The sequence below is a fragment of the Tauraco erythrolophus genome, chromosome 7 (genome assembly GCF_009769465.1).
Source record: "Tauraco erythrolophus isolate bTauEry1 chromosome 7, bTauEry1.pri, whole genome shotgun sequence".
NCBI lineage: Eukaryota > Metazoa > Chordata > Aves > Musophagiformes > Musophagidae > Tauraco > Tauraco erythrolophus.
The window spans coordinates 63229392-63256903 of NC_141471.1; the positions used below are offsets into that span (position 1 = coordinate 63229392).

The 27512-nt window shown below is 41.6% G+C and overlaps 1 protein-coding gene across 4 annotated transcripts in view; it reads left to right on the plus strand.

Moving 5' to 3' along the window:
• The first annotated feature begins 415 nt into the window (after positions 1-415).
• Positions 416-27512, plus strand: part of SLC12A7 (solute carrier family 12 member 7) — a 61169-nt gene continuing 34072 nt past the window's right edge. For 3 of the 4 annotated variants that reach the window (XM_086614226.1, XM_086614225.1, XM_086614228.1), the window contains exons 1-7: positions 416-542; positions 15768-15862; positions 18035-18157; positions 20552-20698; positions 21412-21466; positions 23516-23646; positions 27181-27422. In XM_086614226.1, the coding sequence (XP_086470352.1) occupies positions 416-542; positions 15768-15862; positions 18035-18157; positions 20552-20698; positions 21412-21466; positions 23516-23646; positions 27181-27422 (920 nt within the window). Of the gene's footprint in view, positions 543-1558; positions 1568-15767; positions 15863-18034; positions 18158-20551; positions 20699-21411; positions 21467-23515; positions 23647-27180; positions 27423-27512 lie in introns of all 4 variants that reach the window. The other variant, XM_086614227.1, reaches the window with a different exon arrangement.

Sequence of the window (27512 nt, forward strand, 5' to 3'; positions counted from 1 at the left end):
CAGCCACAGCCGAAACCCAGGGAAACCAGCCGGGGCGGCTCCCGCACTGCCACAGCCCCTCCTGAGCTGTTGTTGCTCCATCCGCACCAGCTCGACCCCCGCCGGACGCGTCTCCCCGCCAACGCCCCGGCGCTCCTCTCCCCTTCCCACCGACCTGCCTCGGCTCCGAGCCGGCGAGTTGCGTCCGTCTGAATCAGAGATAGTCACAGCACCTCCTTCCTCCTTCTTCCTCCTCCTCGCCCCCGGCCCGGCCTCTCCCGCCGTCGCGGAGGGGGCGGGGCCCGGCCGCGCGCCACCGCCCCCCCGCCGCGCTCGGAAATGGCTCTCACGTGAGGGAGGAGGCGGTGGCAGTGCCGCGCTCGCCCCGCCGCTGCCCGCGCAGGAGGCGCCAGCGGGACGCGGGGCTGCGGGCGCCATGCCGACCAGCTTCACCGTGGTGCCGGTGGAAGCGCAGGGCGAGGAGAGGGAGCCGGCGGAGCGGGACGGGCAGCGGCCGGAGAAAGAGGAGGAGGAGGAAGACGAAGAGAGGGACCGGGGCTGCGGTGAGGAGAAGGGGGAGCGGGGGGGGCAGTGCCTGATGGCAGCGCCGGCGCTTTGCGTGCGAGGGAGCCCCTGGAGCGCGGAGGGGCCGCGCCGCCGCGGGCGGTGTCGGAGCCACCTGTCCAGGTGGAGCAGCGCGCCCGGGGGAGAGGGCGAAGAAGGTCCGGCGCCCGGCGAGGCTGCGGGCGCCTTTCCCTTTGTTTCCGTAACCCGTCGCCTTGCGGTGAGGAAGCGCTGCCGGGCGGCGGAGCGGGGCAGCCCGGGGCGGCGCCCGCCCCCCATGGCGGCGTCAGGCGGTCGGTCGCCTCCCGCTTGCCAAGGGGGAAGCGGCAGCGGCCGGTGCCGCTGGCAGCCCGAGGGGCGGGCGAGACAGCTCTGCGCGGAGCTCCTTCCTGTCGGGGCTCGCTGGAGGGGGGTGAGAGGGGAGGCTCGGCCCGCGGGGAGCAGCGCCGGTGGTACCGCGCTCGCTCCAGGTGTCTGTCTGTCCGTCCGTGTGCTTTCGCACCGGCCGCCGCGCCTTGGCTTGGGCCGGTGTTCGCCGCCGTGCCCGGCGCTGGGAGCCGTGGTCCCCTCCCCGGGAGCCGTGCCCCCCGCCGGGCATCGCCCCGGGAGCCTCCCGGGGGAGCGGAGCGGAGCCCGAGCATGGCGGGCTGAGGCTCCGGCCAGGGCAGCCCCCTCCGCAGCGGGACGAGCGCCTTTCCTCAGCCGGGCGATAAGGCATGGCCCGGGAAGCAATAACTCTTGGTGCCTTTGACTCAGAACCCTTAACGTTCCCTCCCCAAGTGCCGCTCAAGTACCAAGTATGGTGCTTGAGTCACTGCTGGTGCTGCCAGAACTGGTTGGATCCTGCGCCTTGTTTTGGGCACTCTGTTAACGATCAATCCTCGTTCTTCATTTATTGTTTGTGGTTTGTTGTTTGTTTTTTTTTTTTTTCTCAGATGGTCGCAGGTAAAAAGGTGGGGTGTTGTAAAAGGCGATTCCTCGTAATGACAGCTCCTTCTTGTGGCATAGATCACAGATAAGGCTGGTACTGTGTCGTGTGAGATGCGAATGTAAAGAGATGAAAGCAGAGATTTGATGAACTTCATATATTTACCTTATTTTAATGTCTTTATGCATAAAGACTCTTTAGGAAGATGACACAGTGCAACGCAAAGCTGAGTTGCTTTCTCCCCCCCAAACCCCTACCTACCCGTAGAAGATAGATACTATATGTAGTCACATTTCTTTTGGTATATTCAAGCAATGAGCAAGTGTTTCAACACCTGCCGCTTTTTTTTCCAAACTAAATGGAAAAGAAAATCCAAAATAGTATAAACTGTGGCAACAGTTTTTCCTGCACTGATGGATGACAGCAGTATGGCATGAATCTGTTTGGGCCGTTTGCCTTACGGCAGAAGAGCTAGTCAGAAAGGCACGGAGTGTGGTGTTCTTGTCAGATGGCTTCTCAAAATTCTGAACATACGTACAGGCATAGATATGTTGTTAGACCGTGCATGTATATGAAGCACCTTGGAATGTTTGGAGATCTTGGGAAGGTAAGGGGGAAGAGTGGAACTTGTACTCTTGTAGTGGCTTACTTCTAACCTTTAGGGTTGTGATTAAAAAAAAAAAAAATTCTTCATGCAGTTAAGTAGAATTCGTGTGCCCTAGCAGTTACTTTTGCGAAATATATTTCAATTATCTGCTGTTCTGGATCTGTATCGCTTGAGCAGATGAATTTATGTATGACTTTTCCTGTTAACGTGCCTGTAAACTAGGGAGCAGAGAGGAAAACACTTAAAAGAAGACATTGACTTGTAAACAAGTTATAGTCAGAGTTCCAGCTTCATTAGGAGATTGAATGCTGTACTTGAATACAGAGGTTTGGGAAGGGAATGTCATACTTAATGTTGCCTTGGGTATTATATGCATGTGTGTGGTATGTAGACCTGTAATGCATAAAATAGTTAATGCTGTGTAATCAAATCATTCTTCTTGACTCGTTCTTCTGAAAACTTTAAAGAATTCTAAAATATTAGTACAGCTAAAAGCTGTTCTAGATAAGCCCATCTAAAAGCCTGCTTGATCAGAGAAGGAGTGTTTGCTTTTCTTCCTGCTCCAGCCTTGAGAAAAAGGCTCAGGAGTAAAACATCTTGTTCCCCGCCCTCCTCCACATCCCTGGGTTCCCTTTCTTTTTCCTGCACTTGACCTTGGTGCTCACCAGACACTTCACTGGGCTGGTTCAAAGTGCTAAACTGGCAGAAAGCTAAACTCCTGCAGAGGGAAAAACAGTTCCTCTGTCTTGGAGTTGAGGTGAGCGAGTGCTGCGAAAAGTCTGAGAATAGTGAGAGTTGTATCAAGGTCGGGGCGGGGGGGGGGTAAAGCTGAGAGCAGAGGTGGAAGTGAAAAAAGGAGGGAGAATGGGAAGTTCCCCTTTGGCTCACCCTTGGCCTGTATAGCTCAGCATGTAATTTTGTCCCAATTGTTCAGGAATCTGGAATTTTATCAGTTTTGATTGAAATGTCTGGCTTAAAACCCAAGTAATAGTTCTGGAATTCCTTGACTGCACTAGTACCTTGTTGTTTTTTTTAAAAAAAAAAAAAAACAAACACAAAAAACCCCATAACAAAACTCAACTGAACAACCCCCCCAAGCCCCCAGTGTGGTCTTGCAGGGAAGCAGGCTGTGTGCCCATTACTGCACCAGTGAAGCAGTTCTGGCATCTCACTAGCAAGGCGTTTATCAATTATTCTGTGCCTTTATTCCCTTTCACGCGTTCTTATCTGATACGTGATAACAGAGTAAGCTGGGATGTTATTACTCTGTGCTCGTCCCTCCTCCATAATCACCTGAAATTCCATAGCCTGGTGTTTTCTGGTTGAGGGAAGGAGGGGAACACTCAGGTGAGTGGCTTTTCCGCTGAATTGTAGCACTTGGGAAGAGCAGGGAGGCAGAGCAGGAATTAGTGCTTGGATTGAGCAATGCAGTTGAGGGTCGGAGTCTGCTGGCTTGAACGTGCACGAAGCAGCACGTTGCCTGTGTCTATGATGCACGACGAGGGAAGGGTGGTCAGGAAATAGTAACCGGTTGAAGAAGAGAGGTAACTGGTTGAAACAGGAGTCTGTTGTAGGCAGTAGACCATGTTTTCTTCCTTGGGTATTTACCTTATGGCTTATCTAATATATTTTCTTTTATTCTATGGCTGCTTTCTTTCCTTTAGTATGTTCAGAGAAGGACTTCATCAAAGGTCTTCTGGAGTTCTTGGCATACTATATAAATCAGATTTCCTTTATCCATGTGCTTGTTGATTCTTTCAAAGAGCTCTTTTGGGCATGTGAGGCAGCATCTCCCCTTACAGAAGCCACATGGGTTGTCCTTCCCCACCACCTCCATGTCATATTGTGTAATACAATGTTGGAACAGAAAAGGTTTTTCTTGTTGCAGAGAAATCCATAACCTGACGCTTGCTCACAGGCAGGGAAGTTACGCACAGGGATTTCCTTTGCTCGGAGGGGCATTGGGTGTCTGAGTCAGCTCCCCATGTACACCCAGCTCTGCCAAGGTGCTCCGATTGATCCTTCTCCTGTTCCATATAGCTACGTGTGTCACTGTGAATATCAGCGTTTCTAGTAGCTATTGGTGTCCCCGCGGGAAACGGGTGAGTAAAGGAGACAGAGTTAAGGGTAATAAACTAAATAACTCCGCAGTGAATAAACTAAATAACTCCGCAGTGGAGTAAGTGGTCACTTAGCATTTTGTAACCATTTAAACATTTCTTTTAGACGGTTGCAGTTAGAATCATGGAATGGTTTGGGTTGGAAGGGACCTCCAAGACCATCCAGTTCCAACCCCCCTGCCATGGACAGGGACACCCTCCACTACACCAGGTTGCCCAAAGCCTCATCCAACCTGGCCTTGAACACTTCCAGGGATGGGGCATCCACAGCTTCTCTGGGCAACCTGGTCCAGTGCCTCACCACCCTCTGAGTGAAAGATTTCTTCCTCCTATCCAATCTCAATCTTCCCTCTTTCAGTTTAAATCCATTGCTTCTTGTCCTATCACTACACGCCCTTGTAAAAAGTCCCTCTCCAGCTTTCCTGTAGGCCCCCTTTAAGTACTGGAAGGCTGCAATAAGATCACCCCAGAGCCTTCTCTTCTCCAGACTGAACAGCCCCAACTCTCTCAGCCTGTCTCCATAGCAGAGGTGCTCCAGCCCTTGGATCATCTTGGTGGCCTCCTCTGGAACCGCTCCAGTAGCTCCATGTCCTTCTTGTGTTGGGGACCCCAGAGCTGAACACAGTATTCCAGGTGGGGTCTCACGAGAGCAGAGCAGAAGGGGCAGAATCCCCTCCCTTCACCTGCTGCCCACGCTGCTTTGGATGCGGCCCAGGATCTCACCTTTTTTTGTGAAGGGGAGGGTCTTACTACTTGAAATAGAGAGCAAATGATTATTTTAACTCTGTTGTGATAATTTCATGGGGATGGAATGCTAACATTCTCTTACTGGACTTATTGCTGAAAAGCTAAATGTAAATATTTCTAGTCATGAAACGCTTTAAAGTAGAACATTCCAGGAGGAAGTAGCATTCAATATAGTGATATCAACCCTCATAATTTTAATTTCTCTGCTTCTGTAATGAAAATACTATTACTGAGATTTTTTTATCTCTTACTACTGATTTTTCTTTTGATGATAGTACTTTTGCAGCCATCAGAATATGGTGAGTATAGGTGTTCTGGTGTAACTGTTTTTCATAACGGAACTTTTGCTTGTAATGTTTTATTGTCTTAAAATTATAAGATGACAGTGTGTTACAAGCTCACAGGTAAGCATTGTAAAGGCTGCCTTTGGTAAGGGATATAGTTTGTTACTGCATATCAGATCTTGCTAGCTGCTGCTGGGGAAAAAAGTATTTCTATTCTCTCCAGTCCTACTACTTGTGAACTGTTTAGGGAGCCAAATCGTCAGGAAACCAGCTATGACAGAAAAAAAGTCTGTCAGTCTTAAAAAGTTGTTTTAAGAGGCTTTATTTCCTTGAATCGACTCGTTGCAGAACAGTGTTGTTCCACCCCAGCATGGACAACCACCCCTTTTGGCAGTACTGGCCTGATTAATGTTTTCCTGCTTCTTTGAACAATGTTGTTGCTTTACGTAAAAATAGATACTAAAGCATAGGGAATGAAACAATTAGTGCTATTTTTATTTGCTCTCTAGACTGAGAAACTATAGATTGTTATCACAGTGGACTTATTTTCTGAATCTGAGTAGAAATATTAAAGTTTGAGGGTTCCCCTCTTAACAAAGTGTGTTTCTTAGTTTAAATGAATTCCCCTACCATTTTTTTTTTCCCCTACACAATTCTTTTGTGGTTTATGTGGTATTTTTTGCATCATCAGATACTATTTCTACTTGATTTGATGTTCCAGTGGAACAAGGAGCATTTCTGGCACACACTATAGTTTGTATAACTGCAATTATTTGTATGCCATGGCTTTGAACCGTCTGGACAGTGGCTAGCAGAATTTTAATTTTGTAGCTTATTCGGTCAGGTTTCTGTTTACCTTCCACTACCCCAAGCTAATAAGAGTACTTCAGCTTTGGAATGTGTTTTCCTTGGCTCTTTGCACCTTTGACACAGTGGTGACAGCAAAGACAAATTCAGTGGTGATGATGTCATCACTCTCGGCAGTGATTGTGAATGTTTTTTCCTTCTCTGATGAAAGACAAATCCATGGTGAAGTGCGCTGGGTTTCTGTGGCAAGGTTTTGGTAGCAAGAAGGCTGCAGGAGTGGCTTCTGTGAGAAGATGCCAGAAGCCACCTGCATGGCCCGAGATGGGCCAGCTCCAGGATAGACCTGCTACTGGTCAAAGCTGAGCCCGTTAGTGATGTTGGTAAGAAAGAGCAGGGAAAAAAAAAAATAACAAAACCAACAAACAACGGTGCAACAGCAGCTGAGAGGGGTAAGAATATGTGAGAGAAACAACTGTGCAGACACCAAGGTCTGAAAGAGGTGGAGGAGGAGGTGCTCCAGGCACCAGGGCAGAGATTCCGCAGTCTCTTGTGGTGAAGACCACGGGATGCAAGTTGTTGATGCAGCCCGAGGAGCAGAGATCTGCTCTGCAGCTCGTGGAGGACCCCATGCTGGAGCAGGTGGCTGTGGCCTGAAGTAAGTTGTGACCTGTGGAGAGCCCACATGGGAGCAGGCTCCTGGCAGGAACTGTTGCCTGTGGAGAGGAGTCTGTGCTGGAGCAGGGTTTTGACAGGACCTGTGACCCTGTGAGGAGCCCCATGCTGAAGCAGTACTTGAAGAACTGCAGCCTATAGGAAGGACCCTATATTGGAGAAGGTCATGAAGGACTGTCTCACATGGATGGGACCCCATGCTGGAGCAGAAGGGAGTGGCAGAGTCTGCATGTAATGAACTGACTACAACTCCCATTCCCTGACCCCTGTTCTGCTCAGGAGGAGGAGGTAGAGAAGTTGGGAGTGAAGTTGAGCCTGGGAAGAAGGGAGGGATGGGAGGGAAGGTGCTTCTAGATTTATTTCTTATTATACTATCTCTTATTAATTAACAATAAATTTAATTTCCCGGAGTCTGGTCTGTTTTGCCCATGATGGTAACTGTGGAGTGATCTACCTGTCCTTTTCTTGAATCATGAGCTTTTTTAATCTTATTTTCTCCCCGTCTTGTTGAAGAGGGGGAGTGATAGAGCAGCTTGGTGGGCACCTGGCAACTAGCCAAGGTCAGCCCTCCACATGGAGTCAATGAGAACTGCAGTCTCTCTGATTTCTTGTGCAAATTTTCAGTTAGTTACAAATTTGGATGCAGTTCTGCTGCAGTAGGTTGTGCAACACTACTGTGCTGCCCTGGCCTTGCTTTACAAGAGGTATATCTGTTTCTTTGGCAGCTTCTCAACCCTCAAAATTGCCATCCTTGAGTTTTAAGTCATCAAAAGTGTTACCTGCTCATCTTTAAAGGTCTGCTGGTAGGCTTCAGACACGTGTTCATGAGTGGTTAGCAGTATACAAGCTTAAAGCTGGTGCCTGGATAACTTTGCTCTTGAATTACAGCTCAAGGGAAGCTTAATGATGTCTCTGTCAACTGGGCAGCATTTATTACCTGCCTCCTGATTTCAGCAGCTATCCTTCTTAATTAGGTACCTCATTTAGCTGTATCCTTTAGCCAACTCGTAGCAACCAAAAATAAGCAGCATTCAGCCTGTTTAGCAGATCATTCTGGGAGCCTTTGGGAGGTGAGATATTGAGTGGTAACTGCTTTGCAAAAATGGTTTTATTTTTTTTTTTAAGCTCGTGTGTGTCTTCTGGAAAAAAAAATCCTCTCTTTCTGCAAGAATAAATGAAAAAACTTGTTCTGTTTCTTGCCTTCTGACAAGGGCCACACAAGTTTGAAACCTTTTGAAATTAAAAGCATCTTCCTAGAAGCTTACTTTTTGAAGAGAATAAAACCTTTTAGCAGATTAATCCTAATCTCCAAGAATGGGAAGCCTGTGTATTTTTATTCTAGCTTCAGAAAGGAAAGTTGAGAACTTCCTGGAAAATATGTCACAACTTTGCTTTGTTACCTGTAGAACTATCCTGATAGGAACTTAATCTTAACCCTTACCTTAAGTAAAGATAAACACCCCAGTAACTTGCTGCGATTGATTTATGACCGGTCCTGTCTCTATCCTCTACTGGCCTTTCTTGCTTTGTGGAACGTCTGCTGAGGACTTACACAAGCAGCTTTATTTTGCTAGTGAGGAATAAGAAGCAGTTGCTGGCACAAAAAATAAAAACAGGCCACAAAACGGGGAGGTCCAGGAGGGATAGGCTTTTTGGAGCATCAGGGAGTTAAAGCAGCTCTTTTAGGGGCCTAGAAAGCACCAGAGCTGATCCTAGGAAGGAGGAACTTTGGGAAATGGGCTTGGAAAGGGGCCTTCAACCCTTTCAGCCTTTCCACGGTGGACCGTGCTTGCGGCATAGGTGTTAGGATCGCAGAGAAAAGTAGATTTTGGATGTGACTCAAAGATTTGACCACAGGAACTACTCTGTTCCAAGCCATAACATCCTTTTAATGGAACTGAAACCGTTTCTGTGAAGTTGTTTAAGGCCGATATAGAACGTGTGAAATCAATTAATGCACAGACTAAAAAACAGTGAGATATCTTATTTGAAAGAGAATAAACAAATCATGCAGCCAGTCTTAAAGAGAACCCCTTTATAACTTCAAAATACTTCTTTTTTTAAGCAGTGCTTGCAAAGCTACTGGAATTATATTTTAAATGTTTTTATCTGTTACATCTTAAGTAAAATTACGCACACTCTTTCTGCATAAAATCAATGTTTAGCAACTGTACTTATGGCTAACTGGCTTAAGATCTGCTAACATGTACTTGATGCCTAAAATTGGCTTTTTTAATAGCAGATGGATTTTTGGCATAGGTTAATACTACTTATTGCTAATATATACTGATCTACTTAGTGGAAGTATTTTAAAGTGAATTTATTTGACTTTAAATGTCCGTATTGTCAAGTGAAGATGTGGGATGTTTTAGTAACTTGATCCTGCCCGTTTCGCTAAGCATGGTGTTTATTGCTGACGGAAATCCTCCAGCTTAATTCTCTTCACGGAGTTCCATGGCGGTTGTGTAGTTTGGCTGTGTCATGGGCATGCTTCGCACCGCGTGAAGCCTTAATGACTTGTTGCGGGATTAATCCAATACTAGTAAGAAACAGGATTTGAGGTCTTACACAAAGCTGGGAGGAAGCAACTGTCAGTTTCCTGTTTTCGATTCTTGATACATGAAGAATCAGCAGAGGGGAATGACTTGATTTTCCTCAGTCATGAGCGAACAAGATTATGAAGAAAGCGGGCCAAATCCAAGTGAGTCTCTTCAAAAGACAATGCTGTGATTCTACTGGCTCTTACAGATATAACGGGCTCTGTACTTCCAGCTATATTGTAAAGAGTTTATAAAGAGCTTTTGCAGTGTGTTTTTCAGTAGCAGCAGCCTGTGCGTGATGATGATAGTAGCCTGAGTGAAGGAAAACTAGAGTTTAGTGATAAGGGAAAGTGATGGATGTAGTATTTAGAATCCTCCATTATGTAAAGGGGTTTACAAGGAGTTTAAGTACGCCTCGTTCTGCTCTTCAAGATAACTTGCGTAAATTGTGCTAGTCATTGGGAAATAAATGAATGCACAAAATTAGTAATACAGTAAATATATTTAGACATTTATTTACTAAAAAACATGGTATCTTGCAACTTGGAAGTAGATTGCACTGAATTCTTAAACCCGTCTGGTGTAAAAAATTTAGAGGCAAGATGTGTTCAAACAAGGTTATTGATGCTGTTTCGTAATTCGAATTAAAGCAAGGTAGTGGCTTCTGAAAACTTGGGTTTGTCAGAGCTCTGAAGAATACTTCTGTGTACTTTTGGGTTAGGAGTGGTAAGAAATTAAGTTTTTAAAACTGAGACCTCTTTAGTTGCCTGCTAATCAAAAATTTGGACATACAGAAAGTAAATATGCATGATAGAGGAGACAGACTTACAGTTTTTGCCACAGGCAGCTTTCTTGGATGTGATGCTTCTGTAGTCAATTTTAGTGACTCGGAAACTTTATGAATTTTTGTCTTAAAAAGTTTATTTACATTAACAGCAAATGCTTGTTTACCCTTGTGCAAACAGGATCTTATCTTCATATTTGCAGTTTGTAGCGATTTGTTCTTAATGTGACCAAATATTAACTTAATGAAAACGTTGCTGTAGTCTTTATTAAAAACTGGTTTTTCATCTGTGTTGGGCTAACCAGAACTCATTTCAAGGTACATGAGCTGTGATTGAGTGCTGTTTGGGAAACTAGGAAAGGTTAAGACTTTTCTATGAAGTATTATTCTTCAACTGTGCTCAGCTTGAAACAGCAGCGTGTCAAGTTAGAAATTTCTAGTGGAAAGCAAAACTTTTTAGTTCTATACATGTACTTGTTTAGAGAACAGCTACACCCCTTATCTTAGCCAAGCTATCGTATTTGAGGCTACGTGGTTCAAAAGTTTTAGATGTCTCTCACTTCTTTGAGCACCATATAAAAAGAAGCTGCTTTTGTTTTTCAGATTGGTGTTAAACTCTTACAGCATGACAGGACATGTAGACACTTACTTTTTTGGACAAAAGGTGTTCAAATACAGAGGCAAATAGGAACGTTTTGTGAATATGAACAATTCTAATAGGCATAGTGTGGGGCAAGCAGTGAATCTTGAAAGGATTTAGGGGTCAGACTGGAATAGAATGGCATGAGCTTGGTTTAATGCTGTGATAAAGAGGGCTAGCCTGATCCGTGGGGTAGAGAGGTGGTGATTATACTGCTGTAAATAGCATGATCTAGACTCATGTTAGAAGGCTGTATTTGATTTTTAAAGTTCCAAATTTTTCTTTTTCATAACTTCAACCGGAGGGAATTTTGCCACAAAAATGATGTGAAATTAGGAAAATGTTTTATGAACTTAACTGTTTCAGTTTTTCAAAAGGAAACTTGATGATTTGGTAAGTATAGTTACCTTCACAGGTGGAGTACTAAGTGTGAGTGGTTAAATTTGGAAGGTGTACTAGGTTTACTAGGATCTTATAGCTAGAAGCTTGAAAAGAGCCAAATTTAAATAGAAATAAGGAACAACTTGTTTGAGATTTTTCCAGTAATTAAAAAAAAAAACCCTTAATCTTTTTAAAGGTAAATCGATAGGCTTTTTTGTTTTTATTTCAGCTCTGAAAACATCAAGAGATACACTGGTCAGATCTCAGTATGGATTGTTTTGAAGTTATAGAGCCTAGTGCAGCAATGAAATTCTGCAACCTGTGGAAAGACAGGAAATGAGATTAGGTGGTCTAATATTTTTGTCCTTAATCTCTTGAACGAGCATCCTAGTGCAAATTTAGGGTCACTTAAGTGATCATTTGCTTCTCCTACCCCAGACCCTGCTCTTCCCTAAGACAAGACACCTGTAAAACATTTTTTTTTTTCATACTCTGCCTCTTTTAATTGCCAGGGGTGGGTGGGAAAGGAGGCAAAACCCAACCACTGTAGTTCTGGGATTTAGTAATGTTGGCATCAATGGGAAGAAAGTGGTTTTGCTTACACTCATTGCTCATTCCTACGCTGGTGGTGTCTCTGGCGACAGCACAAGCACTTGTGCAGCGAACACAAACTCACCTGGATTAAAAGGAGCAGCAAGATAAAACCCAAAACCACTCTCTCCCAACTCAGCATTAAGCACACACCACTGTTGCATTTCTAATAAATAGTTCTGTTGGTGTGAGGAGCAGTGTGACACAGGGATGCAAATGGGTGAGAGGGGAATGAGAGGACCACCTCTTTGGTTGCAAACTGGTACCGTACCTTAAAATATTCTACCTGTCAATGTTTGTGAGGATCATGGCTCTGAAACATCTGAGGAATATGAACTGGAACAAAGTGCTGTCTTTCGCCTCTATGATTAGCACTTTGATTTGTGATACACAGACGTGTTGATGATGTAAGTTTTGTTTGGTGTGTGGCGATGTTCATGAGAAATCATCCGATGGCATTGGCGGCTCAGAACTTGAGGCTAGCACAACTCTGGGATGGTTTGTGGTGACTGGTATGGGTTACACTGCAGTTTGGGGGCTTTGGTTTGTGGGAGTGCGTATTGGGATCACCTGCATGAACACTGAATATTACCTCCCAAACTTGAGATATGTCTCCTACCTTTTCTGCTTGCAACTCTATAACTCATGTAGAAGAGAATGTAATTTGTTGCAGCTAATCTCCGTGTAAATACAGCTACATCCATCACAGTGCTTGAGTATCTGTAGAAATCAAGGGTAGGAATTTTTGCGTGTTACATCAACACAGAAAATACTAGACAGGCTTCTAGGAAAGGTATGTTAGTTATGGCTTTAGTTTGTCTACTGATCCATCAGTAAGCACAGAGTTGTGCTATGGTATGTGAACTTTCCATAGCAGATTAAAAATAGTAGTAATAATTATTTTAAAAGTACATATTTGAGGAGGGGAAACATTAATTTCTAGAGTTTAGGCTTTGGTCACCTTATGTTGGGTGGAATGGAGCGTCACATCAAGAGGTGATTGGTTTTTTGTGTGTCATAAGACAGAGGAAACATTATACCGTAATCAAGCCCATAGAAGACTTTCTGTTTGTTTTATTTTACGTTTCTTATGGATCTTTTAATACCAGGAGTGGCCCAAGATGAAATACTGGCTCCAACAGACTACTAATCTAGTCTAGACGTAAGATTTTTGCCTCATAACTTGAATTACTTTCAGAAATCAAGCAACAGTAAGTATAGATTTTTGGAGCGCTCTAACTGAATTCCGGAAGACATGCAGCTTAGAGGAATGTCTAAAACCACATTGGAAGTTAGCGTTTTTATTGTACGTTTAACTCGCCTGCACACCCAGGAGTTTGAGTTGATGCAATTTCAAAGAAGCCTGAGGGAAAGGTGATTTGCTTGGCAAGCATTGGAACAGGCTGCTGGGAAGAGTGGTTGAGTCACCATCCCTGGAGGTAGGTAAAAGATTTGTAGGTGTGGTGCTTAAGAGACATGGTTAAGTGGTGGACATGGCAGTGTTAGATTAATGGTTGGACTCTCCTCTTAAGGGTCTTTTCCAATCTAAATGATTCTATGACTTGTTTATCTTTAAGCTTCCTTGCGGAATTCACAGGAATGGGGTTAAAATGTAAAGCTGTGGATGGCTTGAGACTTACTAGTGGAATAAAATTGTTTCTGCATTCTATGTTACCTCAGTGGAAGGAACTTTTCCCATTTGCTCCATTCCACCTTTTGCACCAGAGGTGATATTTTACAGCATTTGTGAAAAGTGTAAATCCTGTCTCTTTTTTTTAGTCTTGGTTTTCTAATGAATCCCTTGTTTTGAAGAAGGGATGAGCCCAAGATTGGGATAGTAGCTTGTTTCGTTAACCTCCCCATAGCTGTTGACTGCGTGTTGAGGTCCTAAAACGAATTCTTTCTACTGGATGGTGTAATACATCTCAATTTCAGTTACGTCTGTGTAAGACTAACTGTATTTCAAAGCATATTTAATAAGCATACACTCAAACGTATTTTTTTTAATGTGCAGGCGATATGATTTTGTTGACAGCAATGCTGAAAAAGTCAAAGGCGTTCGGAATTCTAGGATTAGCCAACAAACTGCAGATGAGGGAGTCCTTGTCAGTACATTTTTGTCGTCTCTTTCAGCATTGATCCTCTTTCAGATAGAGCCAAAATATCATGCTGATCATGTCAAATACTATAAAAATGCTGTATCAAGCATTCATAAAATAGGAAGAGAGACAACCATATTAAAGAAACACAATACTTGATAAAAAGTCTGATAGCGAGAGGCTATTTTGAAGACTGGCATTAGAAAGCTTTCAAATAGAATAATGGTTGGAAACACTGAAAAAAAGACTTAAAGAATCGGAAGCTTAAGTTCTGTATGTTGTCCATTTAAGTTCTGTTAGGTGCATTTGACAAATACAGCTACCAGCTGTCACTAGGTGGGAAAGTCAGTAGAAGTATGGTCTTGGCAAGACAAATATCAAGCAACCTTATTTTTATTTTAACTTTGGAATGTGCCTTTTAATGAATACTTTGTAAAAACTTGCGTGTAAAAACGTTAGCAAAAATAATGTGGCTGTTTTAAGGAATAAAGCTAAAAGAAAACATATGTTCCAAAAATCTTAGGAAGAAAATACAATGTCTTAACTAAGAAGTTTTTAGTGTTTGGATGCTTAAGCAATATGATGAGGGGAATCAGCATGTATTTGCTTGGGGACAGGGCTGCTGCTTGTTGTCTGTGGAAAAGCTAACCAAACCTTTCTGTAAGCGTGATGGAACGATTAAAGGGTAAATGCCAACTTCTCAGACAATCTTGTTCCAAACTGGCATGTTCCATGCACTGTGAAACATCTGGAGGGGCCGGTCTGTGGGGGAGATTCTTTTGTGTCCTTCTACTGGTCTCGGATTAAGTGTTGTTGGAGGAGGGGGACCTAGGCAGGCTGTAGGACTTGAAGCAATGGGGGGCCAGTTATAAACTGCAGAGAAACAGAAAAAATGATAGCTGGAGGATATGGACATGCATTGGGTAAGAACAGTAGTTGTGGATGGATTCATACCCAGTTCTCCTCTGGATGGTGGAATTAATTCTAGAGCCGTAATGGACAACAGCTATCTTCTGAGTCTCTTACAATAGTACGCAGCTTCTGTCTCATGGTAAGTGTACTGAGAGAGTATATATGGAGAGTCTGTTGGACAAGGGAGTGATGGAGAGGGGTAGGAAATTTGTCAGGGTTGTAGTCACTCATCTGTTCGAGGGACTGAGATTTACTTCTGTCTTTATTACACTCAAGATAATACCTCCTGCTGAGACTGGTGCCCGTGTTTGCAAGAGCTTTGTTCTGGGACCTCATGTGGGGAGAAGTGTCCTGGAGGGGGAAAGAGCGGAGGATGCAGGGAAAAGAGTACAACTGGTTCTCCAGCTGTTCCTCAATTCTGCAGTGCAGAGACTGTGTAGGTGCTATTGCTGTAACTCGTGAGTAGAAGGGCAGAAGCGCGGATGGGCGAAGCTGTGGCCAATGTCGTGACAGTATCGACGTGAAATAGCTGTTGTATTTCGTGGGCTGGAGGGCAGCGAGAGTGATGCTGTGTTTTGAGAGGCGTACTGGAGCGGGTCAGGGGAGCTGCATGAGACTGATGTTTCAGTAAGGAATGAATAAATACAGCATCTCACGCAGGAGTCCTCGCAACCTTTACAAAATAATTCCTTTTACATTGTTTTTTCATGAATTCCTGCCTCAGCTACTGGAGTTTTTTTGAAGGAGTCAGTAAAGTAATAAAAAGGTGGGTTGCATGGTTGTGGGTTTTTTTGTTATCCAGAAGTTTTATGTGATATTCTGTCATCAACTGCTTTTAAGTAAACTGGAAAGATGGGGGACGGGAGAGATCAGTATATGTATTAAAGAATAGTAAGTAATAGTTAAGAGGCAGAACACTGTACGAAGATTAGACTGTTAAACTTAAATTCCTTAAATGTGGACGTTGAGTCTGGGACAAAGTGTTTGGCAGCCACCTCCGGTGTTATCTAGAACCAGTTCTTAAACTAGCATCTTGTGACTATTCCTTTTATGGCATATCTTGTCTCTTTATTTTTTTCCTTTTGTTTCTAATTGTTGCACTTTCCCACCAGGGGATGGAACTGCCAGGGAAAATAGTCCATTTATTAACAGTGCAGAGATGGACAGAGGAAACATGTATGAAGGAAAGAATATGGCTCTGTTTGAGGTAAGTTAAATACCCCAAAAACATGTATCGCCTTTGAGGCTCTGGTAGTAAGATGAAAACTAGCAAACCCCTGTTTTGTTTCTCTCTTGAAATTTAGGGGGGGAGGAAATAAATTTTAATAACTCTTCAGTAGTTTAGTTCCATCTCAGTGGATTTGAATGATGTAATTCAAGTGCCAAGATATTTTTCTTTTTCTTTCTATATTTTAGTTTATCTGTATAGGCAAGAGCAGCAAATTCTGATATGCCTTGATGTGAAGATACAAAATAAGCCTCCTTGTGTTTAAAACTTTTGGCCTAGGATCTAGAAGTTGTTGTTAGAGAAAGCTGCAGAAAGTTAAATCTAGTGGTTTCAACAAAGCAGTATCCCGTTTTAAAAGGATTAGTGAATATGTTGTGTTGAACAGGGGAAATACAGACTTCTCTCAAAGCAGCCAAACTCTAAAACACACTGGGATAGGCCATGACTTGGTTATACTGTCCAGTTAGTGTCCAGCATACCACAGCATGATTAATACCTCTTTAGTTGACGGAATTATTGCCGTCATTTAAAGGAAAAGTATATTGAGATGGTACATTTAAGTGCCACTTTTTCAATGAAAAGTTGTTCTGCTCTAACAGCATCAACTGGTCTTGCTTTGATGCTTGCTGTTAACAATGAACAAGGTCCTTCCAACGTTGTTTGCTCAGCCATCTTGCTGTTGCCTTCAACCCACTGTTTTCTTGTTGTCTTCTTTACACTCCTTCTTCCTTTCAAATATTTCTGCACAGAGGATGCCATCTTTCAGTTCTCTCTTTCTGCATCACCCAAATAATGTATTTTTACTATTTTTTTCACTAAGTCTTAAAGAAGATTGTGCTAAGGATCAAAGTGATGTTGGTCCGTAATCGTTTCGTTCTCACATATGGAATTTTTTACTGTTTTTTGACAGAAACTGTGGTAGTGGAGTTTTGCGGCTGCATTTCTCTCCTTCGAGCTCTGTTCTGTAAAGCAATGTCCAAAACTTCCTGTTGTTCCAGTTAGCTGTCGTATTCCTCAGTGTTGATAAATTGTCTGTAGCTGCTCTTTGTCCCTAATCTCCTTTGAATATATGCTTGCCTGTTATTCGGAATGGTGGCTGACACTAAATCCTCAGCTGATGGTATAACGATGACTGTCTCTTACATATCTGGGATTATAGACCATGCTGTCATAGTGTCGCCTTGGAAGCCTTCCAGTGACTTTATCACCATGACTGTTGTAGTGGTGAATCTTTTTTGGTAGTATATATGTTTCATAGTACGTTTCCTCCAGTTATGTTCTCATTTTTTCGGCTGACTTGTGCAAGAATTTGTGTAAACCGTTACAAAGAAGTCTGACTCTTATAACCGTGATTATCATGACCTAATGCCTCAGGCAGAGATGCCTCAGTTCTTGTCTTTGTTTGTACTCCTGATCTCTTGTCTTCCTTCCAATATTTGATCTTGCATACTTGATTGAATTCTTTAGTTTGGATTTTCTTCGAATCCTTTTATTGTATGTACTTTTCTTGGCTTTTATTATTTGCTTTAGCATGTTTTTTGTTTTGTAGCAGATATTTGGCTAAAGAAAGACAGGCTGACTTCTGTGTCAAGTAATATTACGTATGTGTAATTACATATGATATGCATATGTGCCTGTATTTTCAAGAAATGAATACTCTGGAAGTGGTGTCCATGGTTTGAGATAAAATATGTGAGCCTTCAACAGTAGGCTTGAGAGTGGTCCTTAAGCATCTTGCTGCTTGGGAGTGTTGTTTGAGGCTGCTCTCTAGACACGAGCAAGATGTTGGAAAAACACCCTAGTGACTTGACCCTGCTGGTACCATCCCCTAAAAACTGTATTGTGATAGGAACAGGCTTTTATAATTGGCAATGGCCCTTCTCTAGATTTCTCTTATGTTCTGGCTCTGCAAGCTGCACCTTGTAAGATAGTGTAAACAAATATTGCGATAGCCATGTAGTGGTAAACTTCTAGAAAGATTTAAAACTCTTGTTGATTGAAAACTGACTGGTGTCTTGTCACGCCAGCCTTTGGATTTGAGGGACTCGGGGCTGACCTGTAGAGTGTGTGTTTGAAGTAGTGTCATAAAGTCACGACTTTTTTTAAAAAAAGCACTATTTAATAAATGCAATATTCTTCAAATCCCAACAGGAAGAAATGGATAGTAATCCCATGGTGTCATCTCTTCTTAATAAACTAGCAAACTACACTAATCTGACTCAAGGTGTGGTGGAACATGAAGCAGATGAAGACAGCAAGCGAAAGGAAGTCAAGGTATTTAAACTTCTGATAAGCTATTGAGACAAAGCTAGCCAGAGAGAGGAGCTTTTAGGTTTTTCAACCTAAAAAGAAAAGATGTGGATGCGTAAAACAGGGGTGACATTTGCAATGCTGTACTTAAACCAGAAACCTTCCTTTCTTTTCTTTTTCCTTCTATGAGCATCAGTACCTTTTGTCTACCTCTACTGAAGACACGATACTGCATGATATGTTTTCTTGAGTGGTTTATTAATAAGCATTTTAACTGGGTTGGTTTTTGTCTACAGTTGAAATTTAAGGAAAACTTGAGGTGAAACAAGTCTCAAATCTATAAGCACATTTGCTCTTGTTAACATGGTATCCTTTTTTTCTGAGTGACTCTCTGTGTGTGTTGCAGTAAGTATTTTTAAAACTTAATGGACACGTTGCAAGGAAACGTTTTTGTCATGTACCTCAAAAATATGATATTTATTGGGAGGCAGGGGAAGGGAAAGGCAAAGGCTCTGTTTGGCACGTCCCTAAACACACTTGCTAGATGACAGAAACTGAATCCTGCAAGGGTTTTGTACTGGATACCCAAAGTACCTGGCTAGGCCTGCGCAGAAATGGAATGCGTGCAGCAGTCGGAGTCTGCAGTGAGGTGTTGGACTGGTCCCTCTGTGAGCAGAGAGCTGGTTCAGAAGGAGAAAGCTGGATCAAAAGCATGTGACCTGACAGAGTACAAAAACTCCCAGGCAAGGAGGGATGCTGAGCTGGAACTGGTTGGGTGTGGTGACTGGAACTTAAGAAATTTAGGGAAAATCCTGAGAAAAGCAGGCTGCTGAGAGTCACTTGTCTTTGTGTAGGAGAAAGGATACGTGAGTTTTGTACGCTGAGTTATGGGTAAAGGAGGAGAAGCTTAGAACGAATAAAAGGAAATGAACACAAAGCAGAAGAGACAAATATGAAAAGGTGCTTGAAGTAAGATTAGAACTGGAGCTCGTTTGAGTGGAGAGACATTTATGGCATGGTACTGAATATTTGGAGTAGAACTGATTGCATTAGGACTTGACCAGTATAGGAGGCTGATACCAGGACAATGGGCAAGGGTGAGGAATAAAGTCCAGCTGCTTGGTTTAGTTTTTTGCTTATCCTATGCTTGTTTGTGTGGGGTGTTGAATTTGGTCCCACCGTGCCTGTTCTGTATTTGTTTCTCATGTCTCAAGCTGTATCTTCAGACAAGAAGAAAACCAGCACTGATCAGCTCACGTTTTCCTTGGAGTGATCCCTGTTCTCTGTACAGCTGCTGTGCAGAGGCTGGTTTTTTAGTGCAGCACAGTTAGTCCCTCTGGAACTGAGCAGCCAAATGAACACTGTGTCCTCACTTGCGCTTAATCTTGTTTGACCACCATCTGGTGACCTTTAAAACATGGTTTCTATGCGTGTGTCCTTTTTTTTTTTAGTTCCATGTCTGAAATTACGTGATGGTTTAGTAGCCTGGCAGCGTAGTGTTTTTAATGGCGCAGTCGAGGCAGTAGCATTGATGTCGCACACGAATATTGCCCAAGATACCAAAAATAAAAGATTATGGTCTACACGGCATCTCCATGGTTCCTTAAAAGTACTTGGAAACTTAATTTTTGGCTTAATTTTTTTACCTTCTAAAGCACCAATGCTTACTTATTTGTTGAAATTGATTGCCTTTATTCACAGCCTGGGTTATCATTTAAGAAGAGCTGCTGTATTTATAACTATTTCTTCTAAGCTGAGTATTTCAAGGCCTGATTTCTCCATAGGTGTGGAAGGCTGGAAGTTGAGTGACGAAGCCCGAATACTTTTTTGTGTGTCTTGACCTGTGGTGATCACTGGCAAATAAAAAGTACAAACAAATACACTCCGTTGTAGCAGGTTTTCCAACTTTTGCAAAAACAATTCATTCTCAGCTCTGTGTTTCTTCTGGCCGTGTCATAATACCTTGTCTGTCTTTTTTAAAAAATTGGAAGCACTTATTGTTGAATATCACTTTGTGGGCCAGCTGCAGGGCAATTAGCGATCAACTGTTTGCAGAATGTGTTTGGTATTTTGATTGTGACAGTTAACTTCTCTTCAACAGTAGTCTAACTGGTATTTCACAAGAAAGTTTGTAAAGCTTTGTAATCAACGGATAAAGCGGCATCCTACCCTTATCAAGACTTCATCCTAATTCTTGTGGAACAAGAGGGTTTGCTATCACAAATAGTTTTCTGTCTTATCAGCAATCTTTCTGCATAAATAGCCTATGAATATTTGTGAAGCTGGAGACTCTGAAGCTAACGTTCAGTTTCACTTGGCGTTTGTTCGTGGAGCATTTTTGTGATAAGTGTGGAAGAAAGCCTTTATGGTCTTAAATTGTTCAGTGCAAAAGAATTTATGTTCTGACTTCGTTTCCAGGTTCCACGTATGGGCACTTTTATCGGTGTGTACCTGCCATGCTTGCAAAACATCTTGGGAGTCATCCTTTTCCTACGTTTGACATGGATCGTGGGAACAGCTGGGATTCTTGAGTCTTTCATCATCGTGTTCATGTGTTGTGCTTGTGTAAGTTAACCTTTTTCTTTACCTTTGGCCAAATCCTCTGTTACAAAAGTGCTGCTGCCTGCTAATAGATGAGTAGCAGAGAAAGATTTCTCCGTAGTGGTTAAGCATCAGTGCAATTGAGACACGTGTGTGTGTGTGCACTGACTGTCACGTGTCGTTCTAGTCTGCATGGCGTTTCTTTGGAGTTGATCACAGCAACTTTTGTTTCAAGTATTCCATGGATTTGTATTAAATCAGCTTTTAGCAAATACGCAGATGTCACTGAAATCATACAATTGTTCTGCTTTTCACAGCTTCAGAACAAACTGAAATATAAATCAATCCACAGCATTACATTTTTAAATTTAGTATTTTGGAATGTGAGACCAATAGTAGACGATATTGTCGTAACAATGATACTTATTCAGTCTGTTCCTATATTTAATGGGACTAATGAACACCTTATTTTAAGTATATTCAGTGGTCTCTGTTCTTCTAGTTCTTTTTAAAGACTGTCTCAAACATTTAAATTAACTGAATCTTTTACTGAAAAGCTTAGTACTCCATTTACATGGATATCCCTAACCAAAGATATGATTGTTTTTGGTTGCTGTAACATCTCATTTAAAAAACAATAATAATAAAAAAATCCTAGTTTCATTGGATCACTGTCTTGCCTCATCTTTCAAAAAACTCTCAGTATTTTAAATTTCCTCTGTTTTATCTTTCCACAGACTATGTTAACTGCGATTTCAATGAGTGCAATAGCAACAAATGGTGTAGTCCCAGGTAATGAAGAATTTTCTCTTAAATGGTGAATGCTCAAGTGATGGAAGTTTAAAGCTGGAATAAGAAATTACTGTAGTGTGAGATATCAGAAGTAATGCTTTTGTCAAGTGCGTATTTTCTTGTAACTGTCTTATAAATGACTTTTTAAGGTGAGGTGCAATCTTTTAACTGGACCTTCTGGGAACTACGAACTGTCACACATCTGTGTCATAAATTCTTTGGTTCTGTTTGAATGAGAGATACGGGGTTATGATTTGAACTAATGGCAACTTGTCTTCGTGCAGAGCAGGTTTCTTTACAAATGTACAAATAAGGCTGCTTCCTCCTCAACTGGCCTAGACTCCACTTCTGAACACTGGGGCTAGTTATGTTTTCTGCAAGAATAACAGCCAGTCTGCTGGCAGAAATCTTTTTCTATCTAAGCACTTTAGATTATGCTCATTTCCTTACATTTCCCAGATAAATAGATGAACTTGTTCCTTTTTCAATTATGAAGCTGATTTTTTAGATGCAAAATCAGCCTTTGAAGCTCTTATCCTTTTCAGTTTATCAACGTGTTAGTTGATAATATCAGTGTTCAGGCATTATGAACTCTGGACAGTTTACTTAATGAAGTTAAAATAATTCCTCACTTGCAGAGCTTCTCCAGCTTAATAAGGGGCTCCAGAACTGATGTGTAAGTTGTTGGGCAAAAGTAAATGCTACAGCTTGTGCAGGGTGTAGAATAATTGCATTTCATGGAGAAGTACCATATATGAAATACAAATACATTAGAAAATTTTCTTTAAAATACTTATCTTTTTATAAAGAAATGCAGTTTTTCTAATCAGTGTCCATACAAATAAAACCTTCTGCTCTTTTTTCCTCTTATTTTTAAAGTTTATTGTAAAAGTTTTGCTTTATGTCTGAGTGTCACTTAAATCTTTGAAGTTGGCGGTTCTTACACTAGATAGGACTTTGTTTTCAGTTTTTGTGACTTTTGTTTTTAGTGGTGCCAGTTTCTTAGAGAAATGCTACTTCTGCTGGAATATATGGAGGAAGATGAAAGCACAGATAGAAACCTAGGATTGAAGGAGACCTGAGCAGCAGGATCTTGTCTCTCACTGTTATATGCAACAGCATTATGTTTAGTAAAAGGATTAGTGATGCATCACAAATGTTATTGCTACTTTCTCATTTGTTCATATTGAAAAACATTTTCAGATTCTGCCTCTGATTAGAAGTGTTTCTTATTTGTGGACTAATTTTATACCAGGCTGGTGTACGTTTGTTTAAAACAAAGCACTTCCTTTGTCTACCACTTCTTCCTTCCTCAGTTGTCCAGAGCGGGACAAACATCATGAATTTAAGAGAAGATGGAAAGGGAACCAGAGTGGAGCATGCTTTGAGGAGGTTGGGAGGAAGTCTAGATAAAGAGCTTGAAACTTAGAGCCTCATTGAAAGGAAAATGGTGCAGTGGAAACGGAGAGGAAGAGTAGCTCATGGCTTAAAGAAAGATGATGCATGTATGTGGGAAGTATGAGTGAGCAGAACTGAAAAATTCAGGGGCAGAGCAGACAAGAAAAAGCAATCCCTATCTACCACTTCGAAATGGTACTGAAAAAAATGCCTGTAGTGAGAGTGGGAATGGTTTCATGTAGAGAAAAGAAAAAGTGCATATTAGTCAGACAAATTCTGTTTTCTCCCTATATCATAAACAAATTATTCTGGAAGCTTATTGTTTCATTGGGAACAGCCCGAGGTTAGAAGCTAAAGATTGATTCACATCTGTTTATACTGGTATATCCATCTCTTCATTTACTTTCATATTGTTTGGCTTGTGCATTTTTTCCTCTTTTTTTCCTTGGTGTTTACTTTCCGTTCCCCAGAAAACGCGCCTGGGGATAGTGACTTTGAAATGTACATTCTAAGTGCCTAATTGGTGTGAACATCTCTGTGGAGACACATGCAGTAGTTGTCCTGACTATGTTGAGTGAATGATTCAAATTGTTGTTCTGCTATCCTTAATCTGAAGGGCTGGAGTCTTTTTTTTTTTGGTTAAATTCACAGCTGGAGGCTCTTACTACATGATTTCAAGATCTTTAGGGCCAGAGTTTGGTGGAGCAGTGGGACTTTGTTTCTACTTGGGTACAACCTTTGCAGGAGCGATGTACATTCTTGGTACCATTGAAATTTTATTGGTAAGTACTACTTTCTCTTAAGATTAAACGTTTTTGGGCTGTTTTGCACGATTGCTGAGGAATGCACTTGGCATAAAACGCATGCTAGTTTGATGTGGGATTTTTTGATGTTTTGACACTGTATTTCCAGTATGTCAGTATTCTTACTTGTTGCTATTAGAAAAAGTTCAAAAATTCTGATCAGCGATACGAAAATAAATTAAAAACTGTTTGGTTGAAGTTTTTTCTACTTCAAGTAGGAAGCAAACAGAATTCAGTAACTGACTTGCTGATTTCTATCAAATGCAATATGTTGTCACCTTTTCATAGTGTTCTGAATACCAAATGTCCCTTAAATTGTGCCTGTGCTACTGTACACCTACAGAGTTGCAAGGAAAACTATATTAATTTTAGTAAGACATACCTAAAATTCCAAAACTAAAGGTATAGGACCAAACTGGAGATATAAACTGGAAATGAAAAATATATAGGAAATATTTCAGTAGATTTTTGCAGAAAATAACATCAGATCACCAGGTAGGCTTTGGTAACATGTTAGGATTTAAATTGGTGATTTTGTACCAACTTAAAACTACAACTCTTGTATCAAAACCAACAAAAAATGCCACAAGAAGTAGTGCAGTCCTTAGTGAAACATTACATTAGGTTGCAGATTAAATCATAGTTGGCAGTGCTTATTTTCAGGTCCTCCGAAATGTCATTTAGATTCAGTGATGCGAAGTTAGTTATTTTAGTTTAAAAAAAAATATTTACAAATGTGAAGGAATTAATTTCTTCTTTAGATGTTTATCTGCGCATGTTCATGGTGCACCACAGCAAACTCACAAAAAGTTTGATCCATGTATTGTGCTGCTTTTGTGTTGTTTGTCCTTCTCTCCTTTTCTAAAGGAAAGCATGCAGACGCACATAGCTCTTTCTTTAGATCACCTTAGACTTGGAACTGGAAAGCTAAAAATTCCATCTTGAGAGTCAGTTTTTCTTTTTTTTGCTTTGAAGTCTCTCTTCAAGTCTGGATGAAGTCTTACTCATTTTTTTTTTTCTTCTAACACGAGGTTTTGGTTCCTCTCCTTGTGACTCTCACAAGTTTTAACAAGGATGTGGATTTCACAGTATTGCCCATCCTTTCTTTTCAAGGTTTTTTTACTTTTTTCTCCGTCTTCTTGCTGCAGCTTCTCAATATATACCTTGTTTCATTTTTCCCAGCCCTTTGAGCCTTGAATCCTTTAGTGAGCTCTTCAGGAGAGCTTCCACTGGCTTTTGTAGCTACTGGAATTAATTTTCCATTTTACTGTTCTAGCTTTGAGGTCATGACTGTTAAATCTGGCAACGACTTTATAGTAAGCAGTCAACGCACCTAGGTGGTTCTTCATGTCTGTTGAGAGAGCTCCTCGCTCTGGGTCAGTATGGCATGAGTCCTTTTAAGCCATGTTTCCTTGAGGTCTAGGAGGACTCCTCTCCTTCTTCCAAATGAAAGTCTGTGGGCTTGGCATCACACAAGTGTTCCCAAGATAACTCTCAGAGACTTTTCAGCTTCTACAGTGCTTGGTACTGCCATGTGCACCAGGGAAAGATGCTGCCCAGAGGAATGTTACGGAGAACATGAAGAGCGTATCTGCTGTAAGGTGGGAATTGAGAAACTATCCCACTTCCTCCTCTTCCGACTACTGGCTTTGAAATGTCATGGTCCTGAAAAGATGCTGTGGAAGGCTGTCCATATGGCCATGGCCCAGCTACTGGGGCTTTGGCTTCTCCGGGAGGGACCAGACAGTTGTTGGTCATCAGATCAGAGATGTGCAGATATGCACAGGAGAAGCTTCAGAGTTCCTCCTCCTCATTACTTACTGGGACCCATGTCATAAATTCAAAAAAGCCTGGATTTTAGATCAGATATAGTCCTCACTCACTACTGCTAGCTTGTGAGGTCTGATCTACACTAACATTGGCACCATGTCACGTTGTGGATTGGATTTGGTGCGCTGTTCTCCCTGCTTCGGAGTCGTGCTGCCTTTATGTATTGCTAATAAACATGCACGGGGTTCAGCTACAGAACTGAAGTAAGAAGCTTCCCAGGATGTCATATCTGTCAGAAGACCTCAGATTTTTTTTTTCCCTCTATGGGGACATGGATTATTTGGAGGGGCAGAAATCAGTCTGCTTGTGGCTTTCCCCAGCAAAGACTATGAACAGCAGAGCATCAAAGCTCACAAGAAAACCTTCTGGAGTACCTCCCTACAGAGCCTGATACCTCTGCAATATTACAATGTAGGATTTTTCTAATAACCGTGCATAAATACTCAATCTATAGTCAGTTTTTTGGTTTGCTTTTGTTTCTTTCATGGCGATATTAACTGACAATATTAACTTCTAGCATTCTAGTAAATGTTAATTTACTAGATTTGAATTTAATTTTAAATTTAATTAATTTTAACTAAATTAAACTTGAAGAAAATTCTAGTGAAGAGTTGCCTATGCCTTTTTTTGGATTCTAGTTCTGCACGTATCAGCATAGCCTCCTGCTTGAAGTTTCTTCTGCCTTTAAAAGTTAGATTTTCTAAGGACAGTCAGTTTAGCTGTTGTTCTGAAGGAGTGGAGTTGCCTCAAGCCCCAATGCTCTCATAATTGCTGAGCAGAGATTTTCTTGTGAAGGTGTTAGAAGACGGAGTAAAGACATCTTTATTACACAAACATCTTAAAATTATAGGTCAGTTTGTCTTTTCATTTGCGTTTATCAGTATTAAGTCCTATAAACTGTGCTTCCAACTTCTTTTTCAAGTAGGACCCAGAACAAAATGACATTTTTACAAAATTACAACTGAGATCTGAAATTGAGAATCCTGTTTGGAATTGCAGTAGTTCAAATTGTTTGGTTTAGTATAGGAATAAGCTTTGTCACACTTATCTTAAATTGTGCAGTTGCAACTCCAGATTAAAAATTAAGGTTAAACTCACCATAAAACAGTTTTCAAGGTACGATATTTAAGTACCTTGTGAATTTTGTGAAATATAGTGCAGACACAATAGTACTGAAAACATTTTTGGGTTTTTTGTTATACTTTTGTTTGACTTCCGTATTTTGTTTCAATCAATGGAATTATTAATCAGCAAATGCTTCAAATGAATCTAAGGATATAGCTGGTTTGAGCTGAGTGAGCTAGGTTTTGGTGTTTTTTTTTAATTTTTTTTTCTTTTCTTTCAGTTTTTGTCAATAGACCCCCCCTGCCCATAGGTCCTTAGTGGTTCTTCCTGTCTGGCAGACACATGAATTTCAGGAGTGGGAACTGCTAAAGGAGAGAGAAGAAGCTGGATCAAAAGCAGTACCTCATTCTCAAATCTCGTTTTTCTTTCTCGTTGCCTCCCCTTCCTCTTTACCCCTACACTTTCTAAATGCTCATGTCATCTGGTTGAACTGTTTTGTGAAAGAAAAAAAGAAAAACTGATACTGGAATGGAAGCTTAGATTTTCAAATTCAAGTAAACGATTTCTTAATGAAATGTCAGTTATTACATGTATGATAGCTTACCATATCTCTTGCAGACCTACATTTCTCCAAGTGCTGCTATATTTAAAGCAGAAGAGGTTGGTGAAGAAACAGAGGCGATGCTGAACAACATGAGAGTTTATGGAACGTGTATTATCATTCTGATGGCCATAGTAGTTTTTGTGGGAGTGAAGTATGTTAACAAACTTGCACTGGTCTTCCTCGCCTGCGTGATTCTTTCCATCATTGCCATATATGCTGGAGTTATTAAGACTGCTTTTGACCCACCTGACTTCCCGTGAGTGCAATATCTTTAAGTAGTGTGGGTTATTTAAATAAAAAAAAGTAGAAGGAGGGAATAGCTACTGTAGCCATATCATGTTTTAAA